This window comes from Salvia hispanica, chromosome 4 (genome assembly GCF_029641045.1).
Source record: "Salvia hispanica isolate PSC_SH4W2 chromosome 4, Shi_PSC_v1, whole genome shotgun sequence".
Classification (NCBI taxonomy): domain Eukaryota; kingdom Viridiplantae; phylum Streptophyta; class Magnoliopsida; order Lamiales; family Lamiaceae; genus Salvia; species Salvia hispanica.
In genome coordinates this window covers 36,767,384-36,791,858 of record NC_142695.1, presented here as the reverse complement: position 1 = coordinate 36,791,858, position 24,475 = coordinate 36,767,384, and the positions used below count along the sequence as shown (strand labels likewise).

At 36.4% G+C, this 24,475-nt stretch overlaps 3 protein-coding genes across 8 annotated transcripts; 1 reads left to right on the top strand and 2 right to left on the bottom strand.

Annotated features, from left to right (window-relative positions):
• The first annotated feature begins 3,489 nt into the window (after nt 1–3,489).
• LOC125194331 (transmembrane 9 superfamily member 8-like) lies at nt 3,490–7,102 on the top strand. Its single transcript, XM_048092499.2, has 7 exons — nt 3,490–3,688; nt 4,675–4,839; nt 4,955–5,064; nt 5,148–5,253; nt 5,342–5,454; nt 5,533–5,683; nt 5,779–7,102. The coding sequence occupies exons 1-7, from the start codon at nt 3,587–3,589 to the stop codon at nt 6,934–6,936; spliced, it is 1,905 nt and encodes a 634-aa protein (XP_047948456.2). The 5' UTR covers nt 3,490–3,586; the 3' UTR covers nt 6,937–7,102.
• Nucleotides 7,103–7,428: 326 nt separating this feature from the next.
• On the bottom strand, nt 7,429–13,423 carry LOC125194075 (putative cyclic nucleotide-gated ion channel 5). Of its 3 annotated transcripts, none has more exons than XM_048092084.2 (9): nt 13,069–13,423; nt 12,678–12,759; nt 12,277–12,359; nt 11,403–11,988; nt 10,786–10,998; nt 9,679–9,989; nt 9,130–9,241; nt 8,342–8,578; nt 7,429–8,266 (listed from the first exon to the last, which is right to left on the bottom strand). In XM_048092084.2, exons 3-9 carry the CDS (start codon nt 12,333–12,335, stop codon nt 7,571–7,573), a joined length of 2,214 nt encoding a protein of 737 aa, XP_047948041.1. In that variant the 5' UTR covers nt 12,336–12,359; nt 12,678–12,759; nt 13,069–13,423; the 3' UTR covers nt 7,429–7,570. The 3 variants fall into 3 exon arrangements, with proteins under 3 accessions (XP_047948041.1, XP_088912571.1, XP_047948040.1); XM_089056445.1 differs by having other exon boundaries at nt 12,678–12,755; XM_048092083.2 differs by lacking the exon at nt 12,678–12,759.
• Nucleotides 13,424–19,675: 6,252 nt separating this feature from the next.
• On the bottom strand, nt 19,676–23,407 carry LOC125192077 (1-acyl-sn-glycerol-3-phosphate acyltransferase BAT2, chloroplastic-like). 4 transcript variants are annotated; one of them, XM_048089528.2, is made up of 7 exons: nt 23,155–23,407; nt 22,867–22,967; nt 22,036–22,108; nt 21,404–21,601; nt 20,915–21,321; nt 20,653–20,754; nt 19,676–20,204 (listed from the first exon to the last, which is right to left on the bottom strand). In XM_048089528.2, the coding sequence occupies exons 1-7, from the start codon at nt 23,222–23,224 to the stop codon at nt 19,989–19,991; spliced, it is 1,167 nt and encodes a 388-aa protein (XP_047945485.1). In that variant the 5' UTR covers nt 23,225–23,407; the 3' UTR covers nt 19,676–19,988. The 4 variants fall into 4 exon arrangements, with proteins under 4 accessions (XP_047945485.1, XP_047945487.1, XP_047945486.1 ...); XM_048089530.2 differs by having other exon boundaries at nt 22,918–22,967; XM_048089529.2 differs by having other exon boundaries at nt 22,867–22,961.
• Nucleotides 23,408–24,475: the final 1,068 nt, after the last annotated feature.

The window sequence follows — 24,475 nt, the reverse complement described above, 5'->3', positions numbered from 1 at the left end:
TACATATATAGTGCTCCCTCCCTCCCCTATTTTTTGTCATCTTTTGTCATATTAGTTCTTCCTCCATTTATTGTTTACTTAATTTTTTTTATCTATAAATAATAAGTAAGTCATACGTTCCATTAACTCATTTCACTTATATTTTATTAAATAAATACTTATATATAAAAATGAGATCCACATTTTATTCAATTTTTTAAATTCATTTATTTTATTTTTCTAAAAGTTCGTGCCAACATAAAGTGAACTATAAAAGTAGAGGAAGGAGAGTAATTTGATGTCTAAATCTAATACTACTATATTGACATACGGTTATGACTTAATGAGTTATGACTGCCTGTGTTTACAAATTAAATCAATCCACCCAACCAAGATATAAATAAAAATAAAAAATTAGGATACTTGTAAAAAAAAATAATAAATAAATAAATTGGTAGCAAAGATATAAATTCTTCTTTTTGACTGAAAAGACCCAGAAATATGTCATGGTAAAGTCCAATCATGACATTACATTGTCTCTTTCCATTATGTATAATTTGTGTATAACATAATAAGTGGTTGATATTTGGATGGGGAATATTGATTGTGGACTGAATTTTGTCTTGTTATTATAGATAGGGCAGAAGCTATGAAGGAGTGTATATTAAGTACACAAAAGTAACTGACATAAAGTGGTCGAAAATAATGTCAGCTCGGACGCCTAGAGCTAAGACCTTATTTTCAAGAAGTGTAGCACAATTACTCCGTAACGGGATGATATGGATAAAAATACTCAATACTTCTCTAGCATCCACGATAAGAACCAAAAAATAAACGTTAAAAGTCAGCTATAATTCATTTTTTCTTTGTAAGCTAGTATTTTTAATTTTCTTGAAATTCTTGACAGTATTGACTGCATACATTAAAAATTAAATAATTGTCTCACGGCATGAAGGGAGGCATGCATAAGCGGTCACAAAGACACTCACAAAATGATTGTGCTTGAGACGGTTGATGGCTATCGTCTATGGATTTCGCATAGATATTTTGGGATCTCCAGATCTAACAACGATATCACCATGCTCAACCACTCTAATATCTTCAACAATGTTCTACACGGTAGAGCATCAACGATATCTGATAAGACACATTTTATGCATTGGTTACTGAAAATTATTTATCGTCATATATTCAAGAATACATAATTGAATATAAATAATGCAAGATCTTTGAATATCATGTATTTAACGTAATTAACCATAAACATAATGGATCGAAACTTATCTTGATGATCTATAGCGGAAGCTATTGGGGAAGAAAAAGAAGACTTCCTTGAACTTTCTTCGATGTAGTGGCACAACTCCAACTATAAGGATTTGTTTCTCTCTCTCCCTCCTTTATGTGTATTCTGTAATATGTGTGATTTGATGAGAGCATCACACTTTATTTATAGGCAAATTAAAGAGAGGACAAACCCTAATACAATAAACAATTAATGTCTTTTCATTAAAGTGACTATTTAATTAGGACATTTCATTTTTACCGAATAATACCAAAATCAAATTAAATAATTAATCACAATAATTTGATTTGATTTATTAGTCAATGACATAATTAATGTCAAATACATAGCAATCATAACCATATATATATTCTTGACTAAATTAATGCTAATCAAGACATTAAAATATAATAGAACATATATATTGCAATCGTCCACGAATATGAGTTTAGGGTCCGTCTGCGAATAGGAGTCTCGGTTCATAATTATCATAAATGGTAAAGTCACATTCTACTAACTCCTTCCACTCACATATCATTTATAAGTAATAGTATATACAAGTGGGCATTTTCCACTAACGTTCTTCCACATACTTTTCTTAACATTTCTTAAAATCCGTGCCGGAAGGAAATGAGACTCCTATTCGCAGATGGGCGGAGTACTATATATTAGTCAACGACTAATGACTATTTACGAAACGCCCCATTTAAATCAATATATTCAATTGATAGCTAATTAATTAGGAAAAAAAATGTCTTATACCAAGTTAATGTGTTATATATTTAAAATCCAATTATACATAGGATTCTATCACTTGTCACATATGTGAGACATAAAACTTATATTCTCTCACTTGACGAACATGTGAGACACATAGTTTTCGATCTCCCACTTACCACACTTGACGGAGCCACGGTAAAACAAAAAAATAAACATAAGGGGTGCATAATATTCGACTTTACAAATACTTTCATCATTGGCAAACATAAGTATCATATTAGAGAAACTACTGATATGGGTCATAGCGGACGTATATCATTTAGTCGATACAGTTCCTTCCATGTACCACATCACCAATAACCGCACTAAATTAATCTTTAATTGACACAACACACATAATTGTCTTATTTCGAGACCTTCTGCATTAATACTAAAAACGTATGTATGCATATCAATAATAAGTTTAAGCAAGAAAAGTATAACAACATTTATTGAATTCAAAATATCTATAGCATAAGTTTCTGAACCAACATTGAAACATAAAAATTAGACATTTCCATATCTAAGACCAATTCAGTTAACTTAGTCTTAGGTGGTAAGGCCTTAGTCAATGGATCAGAAACTATAAGCTGTGTGCTTATATATTCTATAAATATCCTTTGTCCCGAACTTCATCTTTCACGATAAGAAACTTGAAAACCATGTCTGTTAACTCATTTTGAATACATGTCATTCTTAGATAAAGATACGGCTGCACTATTATCATAATACAATTTCAAGGGCTCGGATATTGAGGAGACAATACTAGGGTCTGAATTTTATTTTTTTTTTGCAACTATTAATGCTTCAAAGCAAGCTACAAATTCAGTCTTCATGATAGATGGTGAATTAAAACTTTAATTTACTCTTTTGCATGACATGACTCTCCAATCATAAGAAAAATGTAATCAAAAGTTGATTTCCTAGAGTCAACACATCCAACATAATCTGAATTGGAAAATTCAATCATCTTTAATTGATTAGATTTTCTGAATGTGAGCATAAAATCTTTTGTTCCCCTTAAGTATCTCATTATTATATTTGTAGCTCTTCAATATTCAATGTCAAGGTTACTCTGGTAACAGCCGTGCCGTGTCTGATGCTTGGGCGGGGTCGGGCGGCATTGGGGGTGGGTGAAGTCGGATCTGTGGCTCGTTCGCCACCCCCGCTCGCAGTCGGAGGCCGGGCCTGATTGCAGTGCGGCTTGGAGTGGCGGGCCTGATCGTAATTCACAAAAAATTACGATCATAATAGTGAAAGTTATTTATAAACCAAGACTGCAGGCTGACTATAGTCACTAAACAGATGGTAAGACGACAACACTAATACACGTCATAATTAAAAAAACAATTCAATTAATTAAGATAAAATCTCAATGTTATTAATTTGTCTGGAATAATATCACCCTTTAGATCTGAATCCAACGGCTGTGAGCCACACAGAGTGTAATCTCTCTCAACAATTGGATTCTCATTTTGGTTGCTGCCGTGCAATTCAATCCTTGAGAGAGATTTATTTGCTGAGGAGGCGCAGTGGATCTGGGCTATCTGAGATTTTGAGAGAAAGATGGGGGTGGACGCGATTTTGATTAGGATGTGCTTCGCGCTCCTCCTCAACGCCGCCCAGTCCTTCTACCTCCCCGGCGTCGCTCCCCAGGATTTTCAGAAGGTCACTTAATTCCGTTAATTGCCCGTTTGTGTTTGATTTTTTGGTGTTGATGATACTTCGATATCCATGTATAGTTATGAATTATGATGTAGGAGTACTTATAAATTGAGAGTAGAGATAGAGAGATGATTGGCGTGTGAAGAATTGTGAGTTTTTTTCTGATTCAGTTCTGCTAGATTACTGTAGAGTTAGGTTTTGGTTGATTAAGCGCGTTAGGATTTAGATCCTCTTATTTGTAATAAAGAAGCTCATCGTTTGTTATTTTTTATGATTATGTGCTGATGCGTTCTGATTCAAAACTTGGGGTGTTTTATTTGATTTAGAGTCGCTATGAAGTGTCTATAAACATCCATTAGTACTAGAAGCATTTCATGTAGTTGGGGTTTAACAGACTCAATCATACGGAGTATTAGTTAGATATGTTGAAGTGCAAGAATTTCCTACGATTTATTGCAGTTGGACAGAGTGCACTAATATAGCTGGAAATGAACAAGGATATTTATTAAAAGTTCTCTCTCTTCTGCCTCACCTTCTACTGACAACTAACCCTCTCCCAGTCACTATTTTCCAATCACTATTATTCCAGTTATGGCGTACCTTGATAATTTAAACAACCTATGTGACGTGTGGCATATTAACCATCATATATTCCTGCACCATGTTACTGAACATTTCCTTATATACTATACATAATACGAGATGCTAATTATTTAAATTGCTAACTCTGCTAATATAGTGTATTAAAAATGTCAACATGGTTACATCAAAATATCAACACATTATATTATATTGAAGTTCAACAAAAATATGTGTTGACATTTTAATGTCATCGTGTTGACATTTTTATTACAGTGCATTGATGAGTTAACAAGTTAGCAACTTAAGAAAGTTAGCAATTGATCACACCCCTATACTATACTATCTAACTAATACTTTTGCCTTTTGATATAGTGTAATTTGTATGATGTGGTTTCTCTTTTGTGCAGGGCGATCTTCTGAAGGTGAAAGTGAATAAATTGGCCTCTGTAAAAACTCAACTTCCTTATGCCTACTATTCCCTTCCTTACTGTAAACCAAAGAAAATTGAAGACAGTGCTGAGAATCTTGGGGAAGTCCTTCGTGGTGATCGCATTGAGAACTCTCCTTATGAGGTTTGTGTTTCTTTTGGCCTCTTTTGAAATTATTGTATTTTATTCATTCCAAGTGTAATCCTATCGTTTAGTTATTTTTTTGTGATTCAACTACTTATTGATTTCATTCGTGTAGTTTAAAATGCGAGAACCAAAGATGTGCAATGTCGTTTGTCGTGTTACACTTAACGACAAAGACGTAAAAGAGTTCAAAGAAAAGATTGATGATGAATATCGAGTGAACATGTAAGTCAATCTTCAAAGATTTTTTTGTCATTCCATATCACGTCATACAAAATAACTATCGGTTTCTGGGGTTTCTTTTGTAGGATTTTGGATAATCTCCCCCTTGTTGTACCTTTTACAAGACCTGATACGGGTGCCCTGGTTTATCAGCATGGTTTTCCAGTTGGTTTTAAAGCACAATATGCTGGAGTAAGTATAGATCGATTTTGTTAAGTAGAACTTCCTTTTCAAATGGCAAGTTAGATTTTGATTTCTTGTATTTTCCCTGTATTACCAGAGTAAAGATGAGAGGTATTTTATCTACAATCACTTGGCATTTACAGTGAGGTATCATAAGGATGAAGAAACTGATGCTGCAAGAATTGTGGGTTTTGAAGCCCAACATTTTAGGTAATATATTACTGATTTTCAAGGTTACAGTATCTTTCTGCTTATTTTCTAACATTATTAATCTTGGATTGTGTTCAGTATTAAGCATGGATATGATGGTAAATGGGATGACAGTAAAACACGACTGACAACATGTGATCCTCATGCAAAACACACAGTAACTAACTCCAACACTCCACATGTGGTTGACGATAAGGAAATCATATTTACTTATGATGTGGAGTTTCAGGTAAACCTTTCTTTCTCGCTGTGGATGGAATACTCCTTTGCCGGTAAGTAGGAATTGATTGCCTGATGCATTGCTTCGCGTGCTCCTTGTTATAGGAAAGTGAAGTCAAGTGGGCTTCTAGATGGGATACCTATCTTTACATGGCTGATGATCAAATCCATTGGTTCTCTATTGTCAATTCTTTGATGATTGTTCTCTTTCTCTCGGGAATGGTGGCTATGATTATGCTGCGGACTCTTTATCGTGACATCTCTAGGTACAACCAGTTGGAGACTCAAGAAGAAGCTCAAGAAGAGACTGGGTGGAAATTAGTTCATGGAGATGTTTTCAGGCCTCCAACGAAATCAGATTTGCTCTGTGTTTATGTTGGTACTGGGGTTCAGTTTCTCGGGATGATACTGGTGACAATGATTTTTGCAGCACTGGGCTTCCTATCCCCCTCTAACCGAGGAGGGCTGATGACAGCGATGCTTCTTCTTTGGGTGTTAATGGGAATTTTTGCAGGATATACCTCTGCCCGTCTCTACAAGATGTTCAAAGGAGCAGAGTGGAAGAAAATTACTCTGCAAACGGCTTTTATGTTCCCTGGAATTGTCTTTGCTATTTTCTTCGTTCTGAATACGCTGATTTGGGGCGAGAAATCCTCAGGAGCTGTGCCATTTGGTACTATGTTTGTATTGGTGCTCATGTGGTTTGGAATTTCAGTTCCACTTGTGTTTGTAGGTAGCTACATAGGCTTTAGAAAGCCAGCCATTGAGGCTCCAGTGAAAACCAATAAAATTCCAAGGCAGATACCCGAGCAGGCCTGGTACATGAACCCATTCTTCTCTATCTTAATTGGAGGCATCCTCCCGTTTGGTGCAGTATTCATCGAGCTGTTCTTCATCCTGACCTCTATATGGCTGCAGCAGTTTTACTACATTTTTGGTTTCCTTTTCCTCGTGTTCCTCATCTTGATTGTGACCTGTGCTGAGATCACTGTCGTGCTATGCTATTTCCAACTGTGCAGCGAGGACTACTTGTGGTGGTGGAGATCTTACCTTACGTCAGGTTCCTCAGCTTTATACCTATTCCTCTATGCGGCGTTCTACTTCTTCACAAAGCTCAACATAACAAAACCTGTCTCGGGCATCCTGTACTTTGGCTATATGTTGATTGGTTCATATGCGTTCTTCGTGTTGACTGGTACGATTGGTTTCTACGCCTGCTTCTGGTTCACGAGACTCATCTACTCATCGGTCAAGATAGACTAGATCACTTTCTTCTGGCTTCTCATATTATAGTGATTATAGTTTGACGACATTGTTTTTCATACTAGCTGTGTTGATTGAATCTGTAATATTATTCTCGGTTTGTGTATTCATTTTTGGATGATTTTGGAGCAATTCTTGTAGTTTTATTACGTGGATACTTTAGCAAGATTGATTTGAGTAAAAGATGTAAGATCCAGAGAATTTGCAGTCGAAACTGCAGAGCCATAATGAAAAGCCGCAGTATATAGTCATATTTTTTCCTATTAACGAATTTCGTTATTAATTGCAAACTAAATTAAGTTTATACATGTTCTGTTTAAATATGCGAGCCGGCCCAGAGTGGCATGAGTGCTAGCCAGCCCAGCTAGACGACGGCCTGCATCGTGGTTTGCAACTGTCTCATTCTGCATGGACGGGCTCAAGCCCATGCATTTTGAGTTCCCTAAATAATTCGCATCGGTTTGTTACCTAAATGATAAAATTACACATTCCTTAAGAAATGGTTGATGTAAACATAATTTTGTCATCTCACAATAGCAGTAAAATATTGTAGTGTACAAAATACACACTTGGGAACTCCCTAATATTGCTGTAGGAGTCCGATTTTAAAAAAACCTTACTTAGAAAATCACACCTAATCTGCATCGGCAGTAAAATCAGGCTCCGGTGGCTTTTGTAACTTGACCAACTCCCGGGCGCTCTTGAGGTTCCGATTTCTGTGGACCCCACGCATTGCGTTTGCAGCGAACTTGGTAGCCAAGAAAGTGGCACCGATGCTGTATGAGCCACTGCCAGCATTGCTGCTCGCCCCGGCTAATCCTGCCTCCTCTTCTTCCTTCTTTCTCTGCAGCTCGAGAAGTTTCCTCTTGGAGTAGCGTCGCCATGCTGCTTGAATGAAGCAGGCTGCCCATGTACGCCACTGCTGAGAGTAGAAACGGAAGGTGTGCTGGACCTGTCGGCTGTGGAGCCTTCTGAATTGACTGGCGACGAATTTCAGCTCGTCGGCCGTCAGTGCGAAAGCCTCCACTTCGGTCAGCGCCTTCACAGTCCGAGTGGAGGACGGCAGGTTGGAACCGGACTTCGGATCCAGCGCCCACGTCAGAAGCTCCTCGCCACAGAAATCTCCTTCTTTGAGTAAACTACGGTTGAAAAACCCACTTCTTCCACCATCAGTGGTAACGCTCTCGAGGCGGCCGCGTATGAGAAATATCATCTCGTCGACTGGATCGCCCTCACGTACGATGTAAGTGCTTTCGGTGTATAGACAAGGTTTCAGCCTCTCACAGATGGCATCAAGCAATCTCTCATCCATATTCTCAAACAGTGGGACCTGTGAAAATTGTGGCAGTATTTATAGCTACAGAACTCTAAGGCACTTAGAAGCAACTTTTAATAAGAAGCTTACCCTCTTGACTAATGCCAAACAAAGATGGCGTTTTATGTCTCTTCTGAGATCTTTTGGTAAACTCTCGACCAAGCTATGCTCGTCCACACCACGTGTCTCCAACCACTTGTACTGATCATAGCGTCTAACCCGCTCTCTGAGGTCTGGTGGGAGCAAGCGATGATGCATCCATTGCTCCGAGTCACGCCTTTTAACTCTCATCTCTTCAAGGCGGATTGTGAGTGACTGAAGGTATGTCTGTGGAAAGAGCAAAGCAGCTAAAAAGTTGAGACATTTACATATCTAAGATTTGCATTGTGCAGAATCTACAGATTACAAAATTATTATTTTTTAATGGTACAGTGAATAAAGAGTCAATAATGATAGATACCCAATAATAAAGACTCACAAACAGCAGAGGATCGTATAACCTCCACTTGGACTTAAAGACACTCATGGATATTAAATCTGTTTTCATAATTCGGCATACAAATGTCCTAAATTACTATTCCCACTGTCCCATTATTTATAAAACATTTCATTTAGGCAGAGGTATTTAGGAGTTGAAAAGTAATGTGAGGAATATATATTATTTAAAGTCATGTGAGTAACAAAGGTGTCTTATAAAGAAAAATGTCATGTTATACGGGACAACCCAAAAAGGAATATGTATCATGAGTAATGGGATGGAGGGAGTTATGTGTTATTTCACTTAACACCAAGGAGAAGAAGAAGATTGTTACATCAATAACAAGTTGGACAGAGGAGGGTGAGGAAAATACTCGCATTTGTAACATATCGCCATTTACCTGCATATTCCCAATCAAAAGTGCAAAAAGAATGAGTCCGAAGATGGCTAGTGCAATGCTGAATATAGACTCTCCAGGGTAAGTGCTGGTTTGTAGTCCTTGTCCAAGAGTACTGCAGGTAAGACGAAGATTCATGTCTTTAAATTGCTTAAGCACCACATTTGAGGATACCTTGATTATCTGACCGTATTATTTTGATTTCAAATATCCATGACATAATATTATCAGTGACATGCGCAGGGTGCATGTAGAAAAGCTTCAAGCAACTTATTGGAAAGAAGAGTAGGCAGAAGAGTAAGAAAACTCTTAATTGGTAAAGCCAAATTGTTAATTACAAAGGCCCTCTAGATGTTCCATATCTGATAAGCATGTAGTGGTGACCCAACATTAATCCCGAAATGGTAGTAGTGAAAAAGAAAGTAAAATGGTAATAAAATCAAGTGTGAAAATGCAAAAATGATGTGTCAGTATAACTTTGATGTACTTGAAGATGATGGGTTATACCATTCACATATATAATCAGGTGACCTGATAAAGAAGTTTGTTTACCTCAGATTCTGCAGCCCCCACCATAAACAGTAACAATATTTTGATAAGAACTTTCTCGATGAAACTATCTCAGAAGCCAAAGCCTGCCTGAAAATACCAAAATCAAATGGGGGATTGGTTTCATCACCCACAGGGCACGCTGAGCTCAAAACTCCCTCACTAATGTTCCTCCAGATATTATAATTAGCCATATCTTGATTTCCACAATATAAGAAATCAGTGGTACAGTTGTTTTCTTTACGTTTGCAAGCTTTTTGCCAGCATGTATCATTACGCTCCACAGATAACAGGTACCAGAAAGCCCCGACTATCTGCAAAGAATACAAGACAGAATATGTTCTCTTATTACTATTTCCCATGAAAAGACAGAATCTATCATATTGTGTATACCATTACCAGCATAGCATGATTGGTCTGTATACAGTTAATTCTGTAGGAGAATGGTAGGCTTGTTGAATATAACTATATTAGAATATAGAGAGCAAAAGATTTCGACCAATTAGACTTGTAGCAAATGTTAAGAGCAGTAATTTCAGACAAATCTTCGCCAAATGTGCTAGATTTCCACAATCCATGGATGATATTGAGATTAAACAGACCCGAATCCGATGTAAAAATATATCGTAACAATTGATCGTTAAAGAATTAAATGTATCCTGTGCAAAGAATAGAACATCTCCAAAAAAATCATGCAGAATAACACTTTGGAGAATCACAGTTCTCGTTTTGGATTGGATCCAGACTCAAGTGGGCACTCACTGACAGGCAACAAGGAGGAGACAGTTATATGCACTGCAGATTATGAACATAACATCACATGGTGAGACTAAAAATCTTCGTGGATGCTAGGCCATGATAACCAGTCTAAAGTTTCGTGCTTGAGGAGTCACTACATCCTAATGCAAAGTTCAAAAATATGGATGTCCAAGACGGATATTTTGGAAATCATAACATTGTATTGCTGCAAGAATGACTTAATTAGAAACATTAAAGCCATCACACCAGATGGTGTGTATTGCTGCAAGAATGACTTAATTAGAAACATTAAAGCCCATCACACCAGATGGTTATATGAGATGCCATACAACGGTTTATAAGAATGCTTACGTGACTGGCAAGCATGTACAGCAGCAAGTAGGACACTGCACCAGCCCATGCAGTTTCAGCAAAGACACCAGAAGTTCTTTTTAGTTCTGAAGTGAGCGGCATAATTCGGGCGAATCTAGGAATATATTGGAGCAAAATGATGAAAAATAATGCTTGCTTTGTAGCCAGTACATCTGATCCATTTGACCTCTGCAGAAATCTCCAGACAACAATCTGCATATATCCAAGAAAATGATGTTTAGAAATAAATGGAGATCTTATACTCCCCTGATTCCATGGCTGAAAAAGCTACAGCCAGCATATACGATTCATGCATCTAATTAAAAGATGTCTTACTAAAAAAAACTAGGAAAATTAAAAGGAGAAATAAGCCGAAGAAAAGCAGCAAACATTGTATATTATCACCCCACATTGGTAGCACTGTTCAGAATATTGTGTTTCAAAGGCATTCTGTTCTAGTTAGATTATAGCTATTCTGAAACCTAATTAGTATAATCTAACTGTTCAAAATTCCACCAACTGATCAGTAAATAAAAGGCCATTTTATGTTTTAGGAAGGATTAAGACAAAAGATACGGTAGCACAATTCAAAAGACAATAAGAATGCAATCTCTAACCTGTGGAAGGGGAAGCACTGCAAGGAAATCAATGATGAAATAGCACTTCAAGTACCGCTTAGCAATTTGTCCAGGATCAATTACAAGTTCACCTCGCCCAAACACACGGGATGATGGGGCAATGTAAGCAGTCCGGAATTGGAGAACCATGTGAATAAGATAGAAAGCATCAACAATTGTGCGCAGTGTTGTAGCCGTGATGGCCAATTTCCTATCTATGTCCAGACATTTTTCTGATTTATTAAAAACTGGGAGAAAGAAAAACAGAGGATCAATAGATACTCCCAGAATACATGACATCACAAAAAGCTTGTTCCAAAGGGTTAGGAGTTTGTCTTGGGGGTCAAAAATCCTCTTCTCTGACACCTTGAGGTCCTCCGGGAAAACTGCTCGAGAGACACCAAAACCAAGGGACCGACCAATAGATTTTAGACCTTGAGATCCTTTCTTCATTCCTCTCTTAAAGGACTTTGATGGCGCAGGAGTTCTATGATTACCACGTCCCAAACCATCGATACTCAAGCCGCATTTGTTTGCAGCAACTGAAGTAGACGGGGATGAAGCTCTGGAATCCAAGTCATCCAATCTGATATAAAAAATAAGAAAGAAAAAACATTCTTAAACACTTGCCTGGTAAAAGACAGTGAAACAACATCTAGTAGTTAGTCCCAAGTGCATTGATGAGAGCATGTAGTTATTGTACATTCATGATTGAAAGAAGCGTCCACCATTGCAAGAAATTTAAAGATAAAATTTACTCAAACCTCCACTTTCTCAGGAAAGCATCTCTAGCATAAGCAGTCTAACATGAAGCCAGCAAATCAGATTACTTTTACAATTCAAGAATAATACTATAAGCAAGTGAATAGGATACCTTACAAACTTGTCCCGCTGCCCAGTGATGTATTGAGTCTTCGGCCCACAATCGAACATTTTGTACAATTAAGTCAAATTTGACTGCAAGCAGAATAGATAGACACAAGAAGTCTGAATAAGGTATTACATGCTCAAAAAACTCTGATGTGCTATAGGAATGAATAACATTTTAACTTTTTTCTATTGCACATAAGAAGGCAATTATGACCAAGCTCATTTCGTAATCGAGCATTACTCCATAAATTAAATGAAATAGCTCAGTGTGATAGTAAAAAACTCCTGATGTGATTAACAATCCAAAAAGTCAAAAACTGATTGGAGCATGCAACAATGCACTACTATTCCCTCATCAACTCCATATCTTCCCAAATCCAAGATCAAATTAAGAGATACGCGTACCAGAGGAGTGTTTTTTAACTCAGTTACCGCAAGGAAGTCCAAACTATAAAACTGACTCCACATTCCACCACCGGTAATCTTCCTAATCGACACAAATGTCCATCACAAAATTCATTAAAAAAAATCAATTTCCAAAACACTCCACCCCCAAAGTTTGCTATAAAGAAAACTCCCGAAATCTAGCCAATTGAACTAAGAAAACAATTTGTCTCGGTCGAGAGAATCCATATCACTAAGGACATCAATTTCGCCTACAGCCAATTCTCCTAAGAGTTTTTGTCCCCTGCGTATTAAGTACCTCAACATTCAGTATCCCACAAATTCTCCCGATTAACATAACAAGCGTTTCAATTAAGCCTACAACACAAACATAACTGCTTCTCCATCATACCTGAAAAGGATAAATCGACTACAGCTGTAAATTCATCTTCTGAATATAGTCAGCTCGGAAACCATCGAAATTTGCGGAAACCTTATCAAGTCTTGAGGAAATTGCAGAACACAAGTGTAAAGAATCTAACAATGAAATTCATTAACAGAGAGAGAGATGGAGAGAAGCAAAGTAAATCACAGGCAACAAATGAAGGAGATATTGAATTCAGATGCCTAAGTATTGACAACTAGATCAAAAGGAGAGAATCACAGCAAAATTCCAAATATATTTAGCTATTAATCCGCGTTTCTGTCAGCAGCATGAGAGAGAGGGAGATGTAGGGAAGAGAGAAGAATTGCAGGAAGTCAAAAGTAATGCAGGAAGTGGAGGAGCACAATTTAGAAAATGACGCATATGTCCTCGATACTGACAGGGATTTTTGTTTTAAATTAATTCCAAGATTTAGTCAGAAAATAGTAATATACGCTCTATTTGAAGTCATTTTTAATTAGATTTCTCATTTCGATAATCTCCAGAATTTAGACGGAAATATTAAGGTATTGGTACAATATTTAATACCAGTAATTTGTTTGTAATCCAGTAATCCTCGATGTATCACGACTTATTTGATGGCCAATATGTGAATTAATGAGAGGATCCTATATAGTGAACCAATAATAATATCTAAACTAGTTTCAACATGACATTGTCTGTCCCCCGTGTTTTTTTGAGATTTACCATTATTCTATTATTATATCCATGATGTAATACTATTGTTTACTGTTTTTTCTTGCATCATTAAACCAGTAGTGTTGCTTAAATATGATTAGTTGTTGAATTTAGTTTATTGCAGAAAAAATATTGGTTAAATTATGCATCATTTTATAAATAATTCCACTCGATCGGACCAGTTAGCAATTTGATTGAGAGCAGTGGTTCAGATTTTATATAACTGTCCAAATATTAAAATTCAGCTCCAATCATTGGTATTTAGGTGTAATTCTATTAACATACTCCCCCGGCTCACATGATTTGGGACACTTTGACCCGACACGAATTTTAAGAAATTTAATGGAAAGTGAGTTGAAAAAGTTAGTGGGATTTGGGTCCTATTTTTAAAGCATTAGTTTTATAATAAAATGTGAGTAAGAATGAATTAGTTAGAGATCACCACGGTTCAAGAACTGCCGGTTCCCAGTTCGGAACCGGCGGTTCATGTTTGAAAAAATGCCGAACCTGAACCGGCCCGCCTAGGTTCCAGCGGTTCCGGTTCTTGAACCGGTTCGTACACGGTTCATAGCCGGTTCAAGACCGACGGTTTCCAGACAGTTCCGGGCCGGTTCCGGTTTGGACCGTCGGTTCAAGTTCGTTTTTTTTTTAATTTATTCATTTATAGTACTAATTACAAATTACACCTTGTAGTTGTAGTCTTTTACTATCGAATAAATAAATAAAACGAGAATGACAATTCAATTGACAAATAGAGTAGAAGTCGACATTGGAGTTGGACAATTGGAATTTTATTGATACAAATTAATACAAATTTGAACGATATGTCGATATTACAAATACAAATGTTGAAAATTGAAATTACAAAAGAGTCAAAAGACTTAATACATAACATAATACATGCTTGTTAACTTGTATAACAATTTAAATAAAAAAACTTGAAGTAAAAAACAATAAATTATAAATGTAAATAGATAGTATATATATATATATACTCTTAGTCGGCGAAGGAGATGTTTCTAGATAACTAAATTGATGATACTTTTAGCAATTCAACCTTAATTGTTGAGTTTAATTTAACCATCAACAATCATGGTAGAATTGTCAAAAGTCTCCTGGATTTAGTCTTATAGAGAAGTCTTCTTCACCGATTAGAGTATATACAAATACAATTATATAATTGTATTTGTATATTTTAAAGTTGAAACAATTGAAAAAAAAGAAATAAAGGAAAAGGACTTGAGCCCAATTACATTAAGGAATCAAAGTCCACGTAGTTCTCTTACCTTACTTACCTATTCGGCAATCGGCGTTAGACCTCCCACTCCACCTCATTGTTGTTGTTGTTGTTCTTCTTCGTTGGGGTAGTAGTCTTGGTCGGTTTGTACTTGGGTGTTCCAATCTAGCTCTTGGTCTCTAATGTCAGCCGAACACCAATCGTCAAGTAACATGGTTGCTTCCATATTTTGGCCGGATAGTCTACTTCTTCTATCCGTCCAAGACGTTGCCTCCAACACTAAAAGCGGACTCGACGGCGACAGTGGAAGCCGGAATTGAAAAAATCTCTTTGGCCATTGATGCAAGTATGGGAAAATCTTTCTCATGTGTTCCCCACCAATCGAGGACGTCGATTTGGTTGGAAACGGGACCTTCATCTTCATTCAAAGAAAAACGTGAGTCAAAATATAAATCTAACTCACTTACCGTCCTTGCCGACGAACTGCCGCTGGTGGTGTAACCGTATAGGTCGGCCAATTGAGATTGTACATCGGGGTCATCAACTTGAAAGAACCCAAAATTGTGTTGTTGATGAGGGGTGGGTCGTTGTCTCACTTGGTGGGTACTGTTGTACTTGGCTTCGTATTCGGCAAAGAGAGTTCACAACTCAAACTCAAATGCATGTTTGATGACGGAGAGATTGGGGAGGTTTATTTGGAATGTTTCGGACAAATTTATGTTGTAGTCCTCATTAGTGTCCGATTGCAAAGACTGAAGTGGTTGAAGGTCAATAGAACTCAAATTGTTGTAATAAAATTCTAAAATCTTCAAGGTACCGACTAATTTCCATTTCGGATCCAAAACCTTTGCAATCAAAAACACCGTTGGAATCTCACTGAAATACTTAAGCCATTTGTCAATCATATAATATAAAACACACATCAACTCAGGATTTGTAACGGAATTTTTCATAGTCGTCTTAAAACCAAGTGATATATACATGCAATGTTCTAAAACACGAACAGATGTGCAATAATAAACACCCGATAACTCAACAGTCGCATTTTTGAAACCTTTGAACAATTTAAACAAACTCATGCTTTGCTCCCAACATGCATGCGATAGATATAAATCATCAACGGGATAAGTCCTAAAAAAATCAATCAAATAATCTATATGCTCCAAAGTAGAGTTCAAACAATCATATGTGGAGTTCCATCTAGTAGACACATCAATAGAAAAATTTGTTTACCTGATTTTCTTTTGATGACAATATTTCTTCCAATTCTTACCAATCTGAGGCTTCCAATGGATTAAATTTAAGGCAGTTCTAATAGAATCAACATGCTTTTGCCACAAAGAAAGAGCATCTTGTACACATAAATTTAAAATATGACAAATGCATCTTTGATGAAAATACTTTCCATTTATAACCAGGGCACAAGCCGCAATTAAGTCGGCAATACTTGCAGTGTTAGCGGTTGCATTATCAAAACCAACAGAAAAGACCTTATTGCACAATCTATATTCATTCAAAACTTGAATAATTAAAGCAGCAATTGCGGGTGCGGTGTGTGGCGTAGGAAATTATCTAAAACCAATCAAACGCTTGTGCAACGTCCAACTATTGTCCACAAAATGACATGTAATGCCCATATAAGAATTTCTTTGAAAAGCATCAGTCCACACATCAGAGCAAATGTTTACTTTGTGACCCAAAGTGGATAAAAAACGGGTTACTTCTCTTTGCTTCTCAAAAAATTGTCTGTTGTTAGATCTTTGATGTGAAGTTGCGGGTATTCTTAGCACCGACATTAAAAGCGGTTTGCATAGTAACTTCATATTTTTTGTTATCAAAAAAATTGAAAGGCAAATGCTTCATTGCAACCCATCTAACCATAGCATCTTGAGCGACTTTATGACCATATTTAAAAAGAGGCGTACCTGTTGTTTCAGACGCACTGGACGGGAAGTTTAGTTGGGTTTGGGATTTGGCGGTCCCATATTCGATCGGATGCTTTGCCTTTAAATGACGATGGAGAGTACCATAGCCCCCACCGACAAAAAAGGGTAGAATTTATCGCAATAGTTACAATATGCGACAAATTCATTGGTCTCTTGTTGAGTGGTTGCATCTAGTACCGGGACTTTTTTATAATGTTTAATAAAAATATCCGATTTCAACGCCTTCTTATTAGTCTTACCCCGACCGGTTTGAGTTTCAGGAGGAGGAACCGCTTCATCATTTTCACCAACTTGTCCGGCGCTCGTCGGAGGATATTGTTCAGATCCTCCACCTCCAGTTCCACCATTACCATCGTCGTCGTCGGATGATAAATTCACGTTGCTATAAGAGTGATAAGACTCGTAACCTTCGCCGCCGGCGCCGCCACTCATGTGGCTAAGTACCATGGCAGCCCTATGATCTTCTTCGGCCTACAAATATTATATACAAACGGTATAAATAATGTATAGTACCAAAAACAAGAATATATTTATATATTATATATAGTTGTGACTTGTGAATTTAAAAAGAATTTGTAAAATTAATATTCGAACAACTTACTTGCAAACACATAGCGGTTTGTCGGGAAACCTCATCCATAACCTCACGACGACTAGGGCGCCTTGATTTCCGACGACCACTTTGATCTTGGTCTTGGGCAATTCCCTTGCCCCGATCACCACCACGACGAGATGAAGACATTATTTTCAAATTAAAAAATAAAGAGAGAGTATAACTAGAGTAGTGAGGGATGATATTATTATGATAGACAATTGAAGTAAATTATAAGAACAATTTGCACAAATATTATACTCCCTCCGTCCCATGCTACTCGCACTTTTCATTTTAGGCCGTAAATTTAAGATTGATTTTTTTGTGTAATTAAGTTAGAATTTTAAGTGTAATGAGACGTCACTTAATAAAGGACCTCTTAACTTAAACTAAGAGCACTCCCAATGCACTCGGCGTTAAATCCGGCGTTTTATCGCCGATTATCGCCGAAAATTCACCGGCAATGGGGAGGAATCGGCGATAATCCGGCGTTAATTCTACCGAATTAACGCCGAATCCCAAAAATTCGCCGGATTATCGCCGACCACTGTGGGCGATAATCCGGCGATAAAAATAGTTTTTTTTTTTTTTTTTTTAATTTCCCCCCCTATAAATTTAAAATTTAATAATTAATTTAAAATAATTTCCCCCCTATTTTTTTTTAATTTTCGTCGTTGTAATTTTTTACTCGTGTTTAATACAACGAACTTTATTACTGTTATTTGTCTTGTCTTATATATTAGCTAGCTTTATTATATACAAAAATAAAACAATTAAATTAGTAATGATGTAAAAATGAAATGTTGAGTTAGGGAGAAATAAGGGAGAAATAAGGGAGAAACTATTGGAGCAGTTGGCTAAAAGTTGGCTAAAAACTGGGGATAAATTTTGGTGTTGATGTGGCGCTGATGTGGCAGGAGTTAGGGAGAAATAAGAGAGTTTTTAGGGAGAGCATTGGGAGTGCTCTAACATATTAATTAAATGCATTAATTCTAACTTAAACTATAAAAAATTTAAGGAGTTTGTGACGTGCCGAAAAGCAAAAGTGCAAGTAACATGGGACGGAGGGAGTAGTAAACAACTTGAGCAATTAGACAGAATGGAGATAGAGATGATAGAAATTGTGAGATTGAAAAGAGAAATCTTTGTTAACACAAGAATGGGGTGAGTAGAAATGAAGGGGAGAAGGGGTATTTATAGGAGAAAAAATCAGATTTAATAAAAAAAAAATAAAAAAAAAAATAAAAAAAAATTAAATTTCAAAATTTTGAAAACGGCCGGTTTACCGCCGGAAATGGCGGTTTCTGGCCGGTTTCCGACTAAACCGGCGGTTTGGTCGCCGGTTTCTGCCCGTTCTGCAACCCTACGCCTGACCGCCTGAAAAAGCTTCCGGAACCGACGGTTTCTGGCCGGTTTCCGATCAAACCGCTGGTTTCGTCGCCGATTTCTGCACCCTACGCCTGCCGCCTGAAAAAGCCTGCCGGAACCGGCAAACCGCCGGTTACGATTCTTCGTTTCATGAGAATCTGAACCGGCCCGTCGAAACCGCCGAACCTTATCCGGTTCCGAACCGTCACCGCGGTTCCGGTTCACGGTTCCGAACCGCCGGTGAATGTTCCGGGCCGATTCGGTTTGGCGACCTCTGGAATTAGTGGAATATGGAATCCACTACCAAAAATGATAAAAGTGAAGTTTGTTAAATTATGTGGGACGGCTCAAATTGGAATACTAAGTCAAATTATGTGTGACGAAGGGAGTATTACCCAATAAAAACAAATTCTCATTCAAGATGACAGTTTCTACTTCTGGAATAAATTTTTGTTTTCTCTTTTCATTAAAAATATTTAACCACATCTTTTCTCTCTCTTCTTTTTTTCTTTTTTTTTTCTGGGTAAATGAATAAAAATTTAAAGACCACGACACGAAGCGCTTAACCTCAAGACCTTTGTCTTCAGACATTCCTCTCCCAGAAAGTAGTCATCTTGAATAAAACTGAGAGTAATAAACAATAAGCTCAACAATGCCTCCCCCAGAACCACCACCTGCTAGCATCACCGATACTCTCCACCACCAGCCCCTGCCCCCACCAGAATTCTCAACTTCCACAACCACAACCACAAAGAATCGAACATTTGGTTTAATATGTAAGTAAAAAATTACAAACAAAATCTCGTGGAACAAAAAAAATCCAAATAATACTTGCAAAAGTATTACTTAGATCATACCATTTGACGACTCCTAATCTGTGAGACAGTTCCACAAAGGACCTACTAAAAAAGGTTATCGCAAAGTGAACTCATTTCTTGACTCAAGCTAAAACCAGTAGATACACAGGAACAGAAGGCAGATGAGCAAAAGCTCTCATCTCATATTATCTCAGTGCTCCTCTAAATCTTACTTTCTAGAGAGAGAGAGACAAAATTGTTAAGGTCACCTAGCCTTGACGAATAAGTTCCTGGGCAATAATATTTCTAGCCTTCTTGCAGAGTTCATCCGGATTATTTCCTACTATATATGGATGAACGATAACTTTCACAGATCCTGGATTCACTTCTCGTTCCATTCCAGGAGGCATGATTTTGCCTGTTCCAATCAGAGTAATTGGAACAACAGGTACCCCAGTCTTCGCAGCAATAGTAAACGCTCCTTTCTACAAATTAATCAACCATCGATCAAGAGTAATTTATGGAATGGAAATATACAGCGTAGTATGTGGGGAGTTCACATAAGCAAAGGTGACAGGTTATTCCAACATATATTGCTCAGGTACACCGTCCCTACATGTTGACTAAATCAGTCTGGATTTTCTGAACATACTAGACAAAGTTTCCTTGCATCATGTATTCAATATGTTTATTGAGGTAAGAGATTCTTAAAAGGCTAATAGTTAATGATTTATCAGTGTTTATGCAATTTCAAATCAACATCTGTCAGCATCCCTCGAGAGGAAAGGGACTTTAAAGGATGCACAAACCTCAACATCCTACCCACATCGGGGTACAATTATGACTACCAATCAAAGAAAATTTGCAGCTTAATTTAAGCAGCAATAAATGCTGGAGTAGTATTTAATATGCAAAAAAAATAAAAAAACATACCTTAAAAGTACCCAATTTTCCATCTCTACTTCGAGTGCCCTCTGGGAAGAAAAAGACCGATGCACCCTTCTTGATCAGGGAAATGCACTGCTTAAGGCATTCCTACATTTAAAGTAGTTTCTATTCAATATACAAGTTAATCCCCTAACTAGATGGAAAAACCTATTTCATGTTCCTTAGTTTATCTAGTTGGAATACGAGTCTATGATTGAACAACAAACTTACTTTAGTATGACATAATATCAAAGGAGGTATCGCATACCAATTGGCTTCTGCTGTCTGTGCGCCTTAAAGGGATAACACCCAGTAGAAACATAGCCCATCCAATAATTGGATAAAGAAAAATTGATGTCTTGCTAATGAATTTAAAGCTTATCCCCAGAGTCAGAAGAGTATGTATGTCTAAAAAGCTTTGGTGGTTGGACACATACATGGCGGGGGTATCAGTTCGAGGGAGATTTTCCAATCCCTCGTACTCAATCTTGAAGAAAGGAGACACTGTCAAAAAGGCCCAGCCTTTAGCTATAAGATACTGGGCTTTTCTTCTATATCGATCAAACATTAGGACAAATGGATGCTGTAGAACCATTGGCACGAATAAAGTGATGGCAGCAAGAGATGTTACAATATAGAAGCAAATTCCTCTTAGCTTTGAATTGAACCAAATTTCTGCAATGAGGATAAGAAAAGTGAGTGGTGGGACTAAGAAGATTTCCAACTTAAAAAGAAATAGACCGGACTAAAAGCACACCTGATGATGGATATGAAGCTCCAGCAGTCCCGGCATCTGCAAGTTCAGATCTAACAACCAAGTCTCTTAAAACTTTTCTCCTTCTACGACATCCACAACCATTATATGTTCTGTGCAGCTCGTCTGCATGGCTCAAAAAGCTCTGAAAAGGATAATGTTTTTTCCTCAAACCACATATTGTTTCGTGTGTGTGGACATCTACATAAGCAAAAAGAAAACCAATTAAGAGCAATTAATAGCACTAAGATTATCACATGTAGCCTAGCAGATAGTACTTAAAAGCAATATAGTAAAACTTCCAAAATTGACCTTATAAGAACATTAGGTAAGTTCTCTTAACTGGAATAAGATAATAGATCAAAGGAAAAAATCTCCATCAAATGTGGCAGATCAGTTTTGGAAGCAATAACATCCAACGGCAAGAAAATAAAGGAACTGGCAGAGAAGAGGAGAGAAGTGTACAGGGAGAAACCCACACGCTTTTCTAAATGTGAAATTTATTGAGAATGCATTTCATATTGAACGATTCTAGTTCAGAATATAAAATCTGCTCTTTGCAATCAAATACACACACCAAGTTGAATAAAACATTTCAAGGGTTAACTCTAAATGCATAAAGGAGGTTCACTCACATGTCTCTGAATATCTTTGAGTGTTCTGTTTAAGTACAACACAGCTAAACTGGAATCCATGAGAAGAAGCCAACTGCTCAAATCAATGTTCAGAAACAGAATGGTCATTGTATCGGATTGGCAGAAAAACTTTCCAGGATGCAAAGTGTATCATCTAGACCTGATAAACCAGGCTAAAATCTAATTTCTATGAACAAATTAGCACTATATACGTTCCTATAAGCAGACATGCTTATAATTGCTAAATTTCAGTTTACCATCAATGTTTTACATTATATTGATAAATCTTAGTAATCCACTTTAGATTATTCTCTAAACTACGGGTCTGTATGAGAAGGCTTAAGCACTGATAAGTACGATAGACACTGTATATCAAGTGGAAGTTTTCCGATGCATAGAGCAAGGTTTTTAAGAGGGGTTTGCATTCATCAACTCAAATACCAATACTTAACACTATTCCTGCCTTCTCTCAATTCCATTCTTCGCTTCACAAGATGAAAATGGGTAGCAGGAAAGTTGAGTGTAAGCAAAATGAATTATAAAGCTTTAAAAAATAGTTTCGCATGCACAAATATGGAGTACATATTTGAATTCAGTTTCAAATTTGTACGATTGCAACTACGTTCAAACAACCAAACTTGCAATATCAGTTAATACAACTCTTCAATTACGTTCCATCAAGATTTATCAAATTCACCATACCCAAGTCCTGTTTCTCGGCAAGTATACTTTAGATTAGTTAAACATAAACAACGGCAGTGTAAACAAGTCAACAAGCAAAAATAGGAGCAATCAGAAGCATAATCATACTTCAATAACAAAAACTCATACGGAGTATCTCTCTGATTCATCGTGTCTAGAGCGCGTGAGTGATTTAATTACCATTCCACTGCAAGCCCCAACAAATACCGATTGACCCTTCTTACCTGCAACTGCAAAATCAGTAATTACCCAAAACAAAATTAGAAAGCCTAGAAAATACAAATACATTACATAACATCGATGCATAAACTCTAATCCCCACACACAACATCCATATCCTATAAACAGGGTATATGTAGAGAGAGGGGGGGGGGGGGGGGGGAGGAGAAATACAGGATGCGGTAGAGGAGAACTCACAGTGATGATTATGTGAACGCGAAAATGATGAGTGAAAACTCGAACCGCTGAAATGAGTTGATAATTCCATCTGTTTTGCTTAATTTGTCGAGTATGTATGATCACATCTTCTGAAACTGAGTCTTCTGTTGGAGATAGAGTAGGATGATGAATTTCTATTTTTCAATTTGGGGATTTGCATCGAGATTCGTGATTTGAAAATTGCATTCTTAACAGGGTGAACCACATGAATGGTATCTGCTATGCTACTTGATCTTTCACTGTACATCTTTATTTTATATCATTTGATACTCCGTAACAAAAATAATTATAGTAATTCTTTTTTTTAATGAATGATAGTATTTTTAAATATTTCAATTAAATAGAACCAAATATGTAATATTTTTTCTTCTTTTTTTATTTCTTTTTTTCTTCTTTAGTTTTATTCTTTTTTTTTTTCATTTTTCTTTTTAGTATTTTTTCTTTCTTCTTTCCTTTTTCTTTTTTCCTTTTTTCTCCTTAGTTTATATTTCCTCTTTTTTCTTTTCTTTCTTTTTCTTATTTCTTTTTAGTGTTTTATAAATACATTTAATTGCATTCATGATATAAATCAATAACAAAACATTTATTATTAATTATTTAAAGTAATTAAATTAATTGAATATTTTTAATTAAATTATTTATACTCATTTTAGGGTTGAAACACCTAACTAAAAATATTCAACTCTTTATCATTATGAATATAATTCACAATTTTAAATTTTGATTAAGACTATATTGATTAGTTATTAAATTAATATAAAATAATAATAATTATTTATTAATTATTACTCCCTCCGTCCCATAGTTGATGTCACAACCTTTTTAGTTTGTCTCATAAAAGATGTCACATTTCTTTTTTTGAAAAAAGTTCCCTCTCACATTAATATAAAAATACTATTTTCTCTCGCCACTCAACACACAAAACAACATCTCTTAAAATAACGTGCCGTTTTCCATGTATGCCATCTATTATGGGACGGAGAGGGTACTAGTTTTTACTCTTATAACAATAATATTATTATAGTAATTAAATATAATTATAAGTATAATTATGATTAAGTATATTTAAATGATATTAGAAAATAAATGAATTATTAATTTATAATATTAAAATAATAATATTAATATTGATTAATAATAATAGTATAAAGAGTGAGGAGAATGAGAGCAGATATCATAATATCACTTTTGGTACTAGTTTTGTCAATACCCTAAATATCCTTTATGACATAAATGGAAAATGAATTTGTTTAGAGGGTATTTTGGAGTGAAAATTGCATCAGGTACCAAAAATGTGATT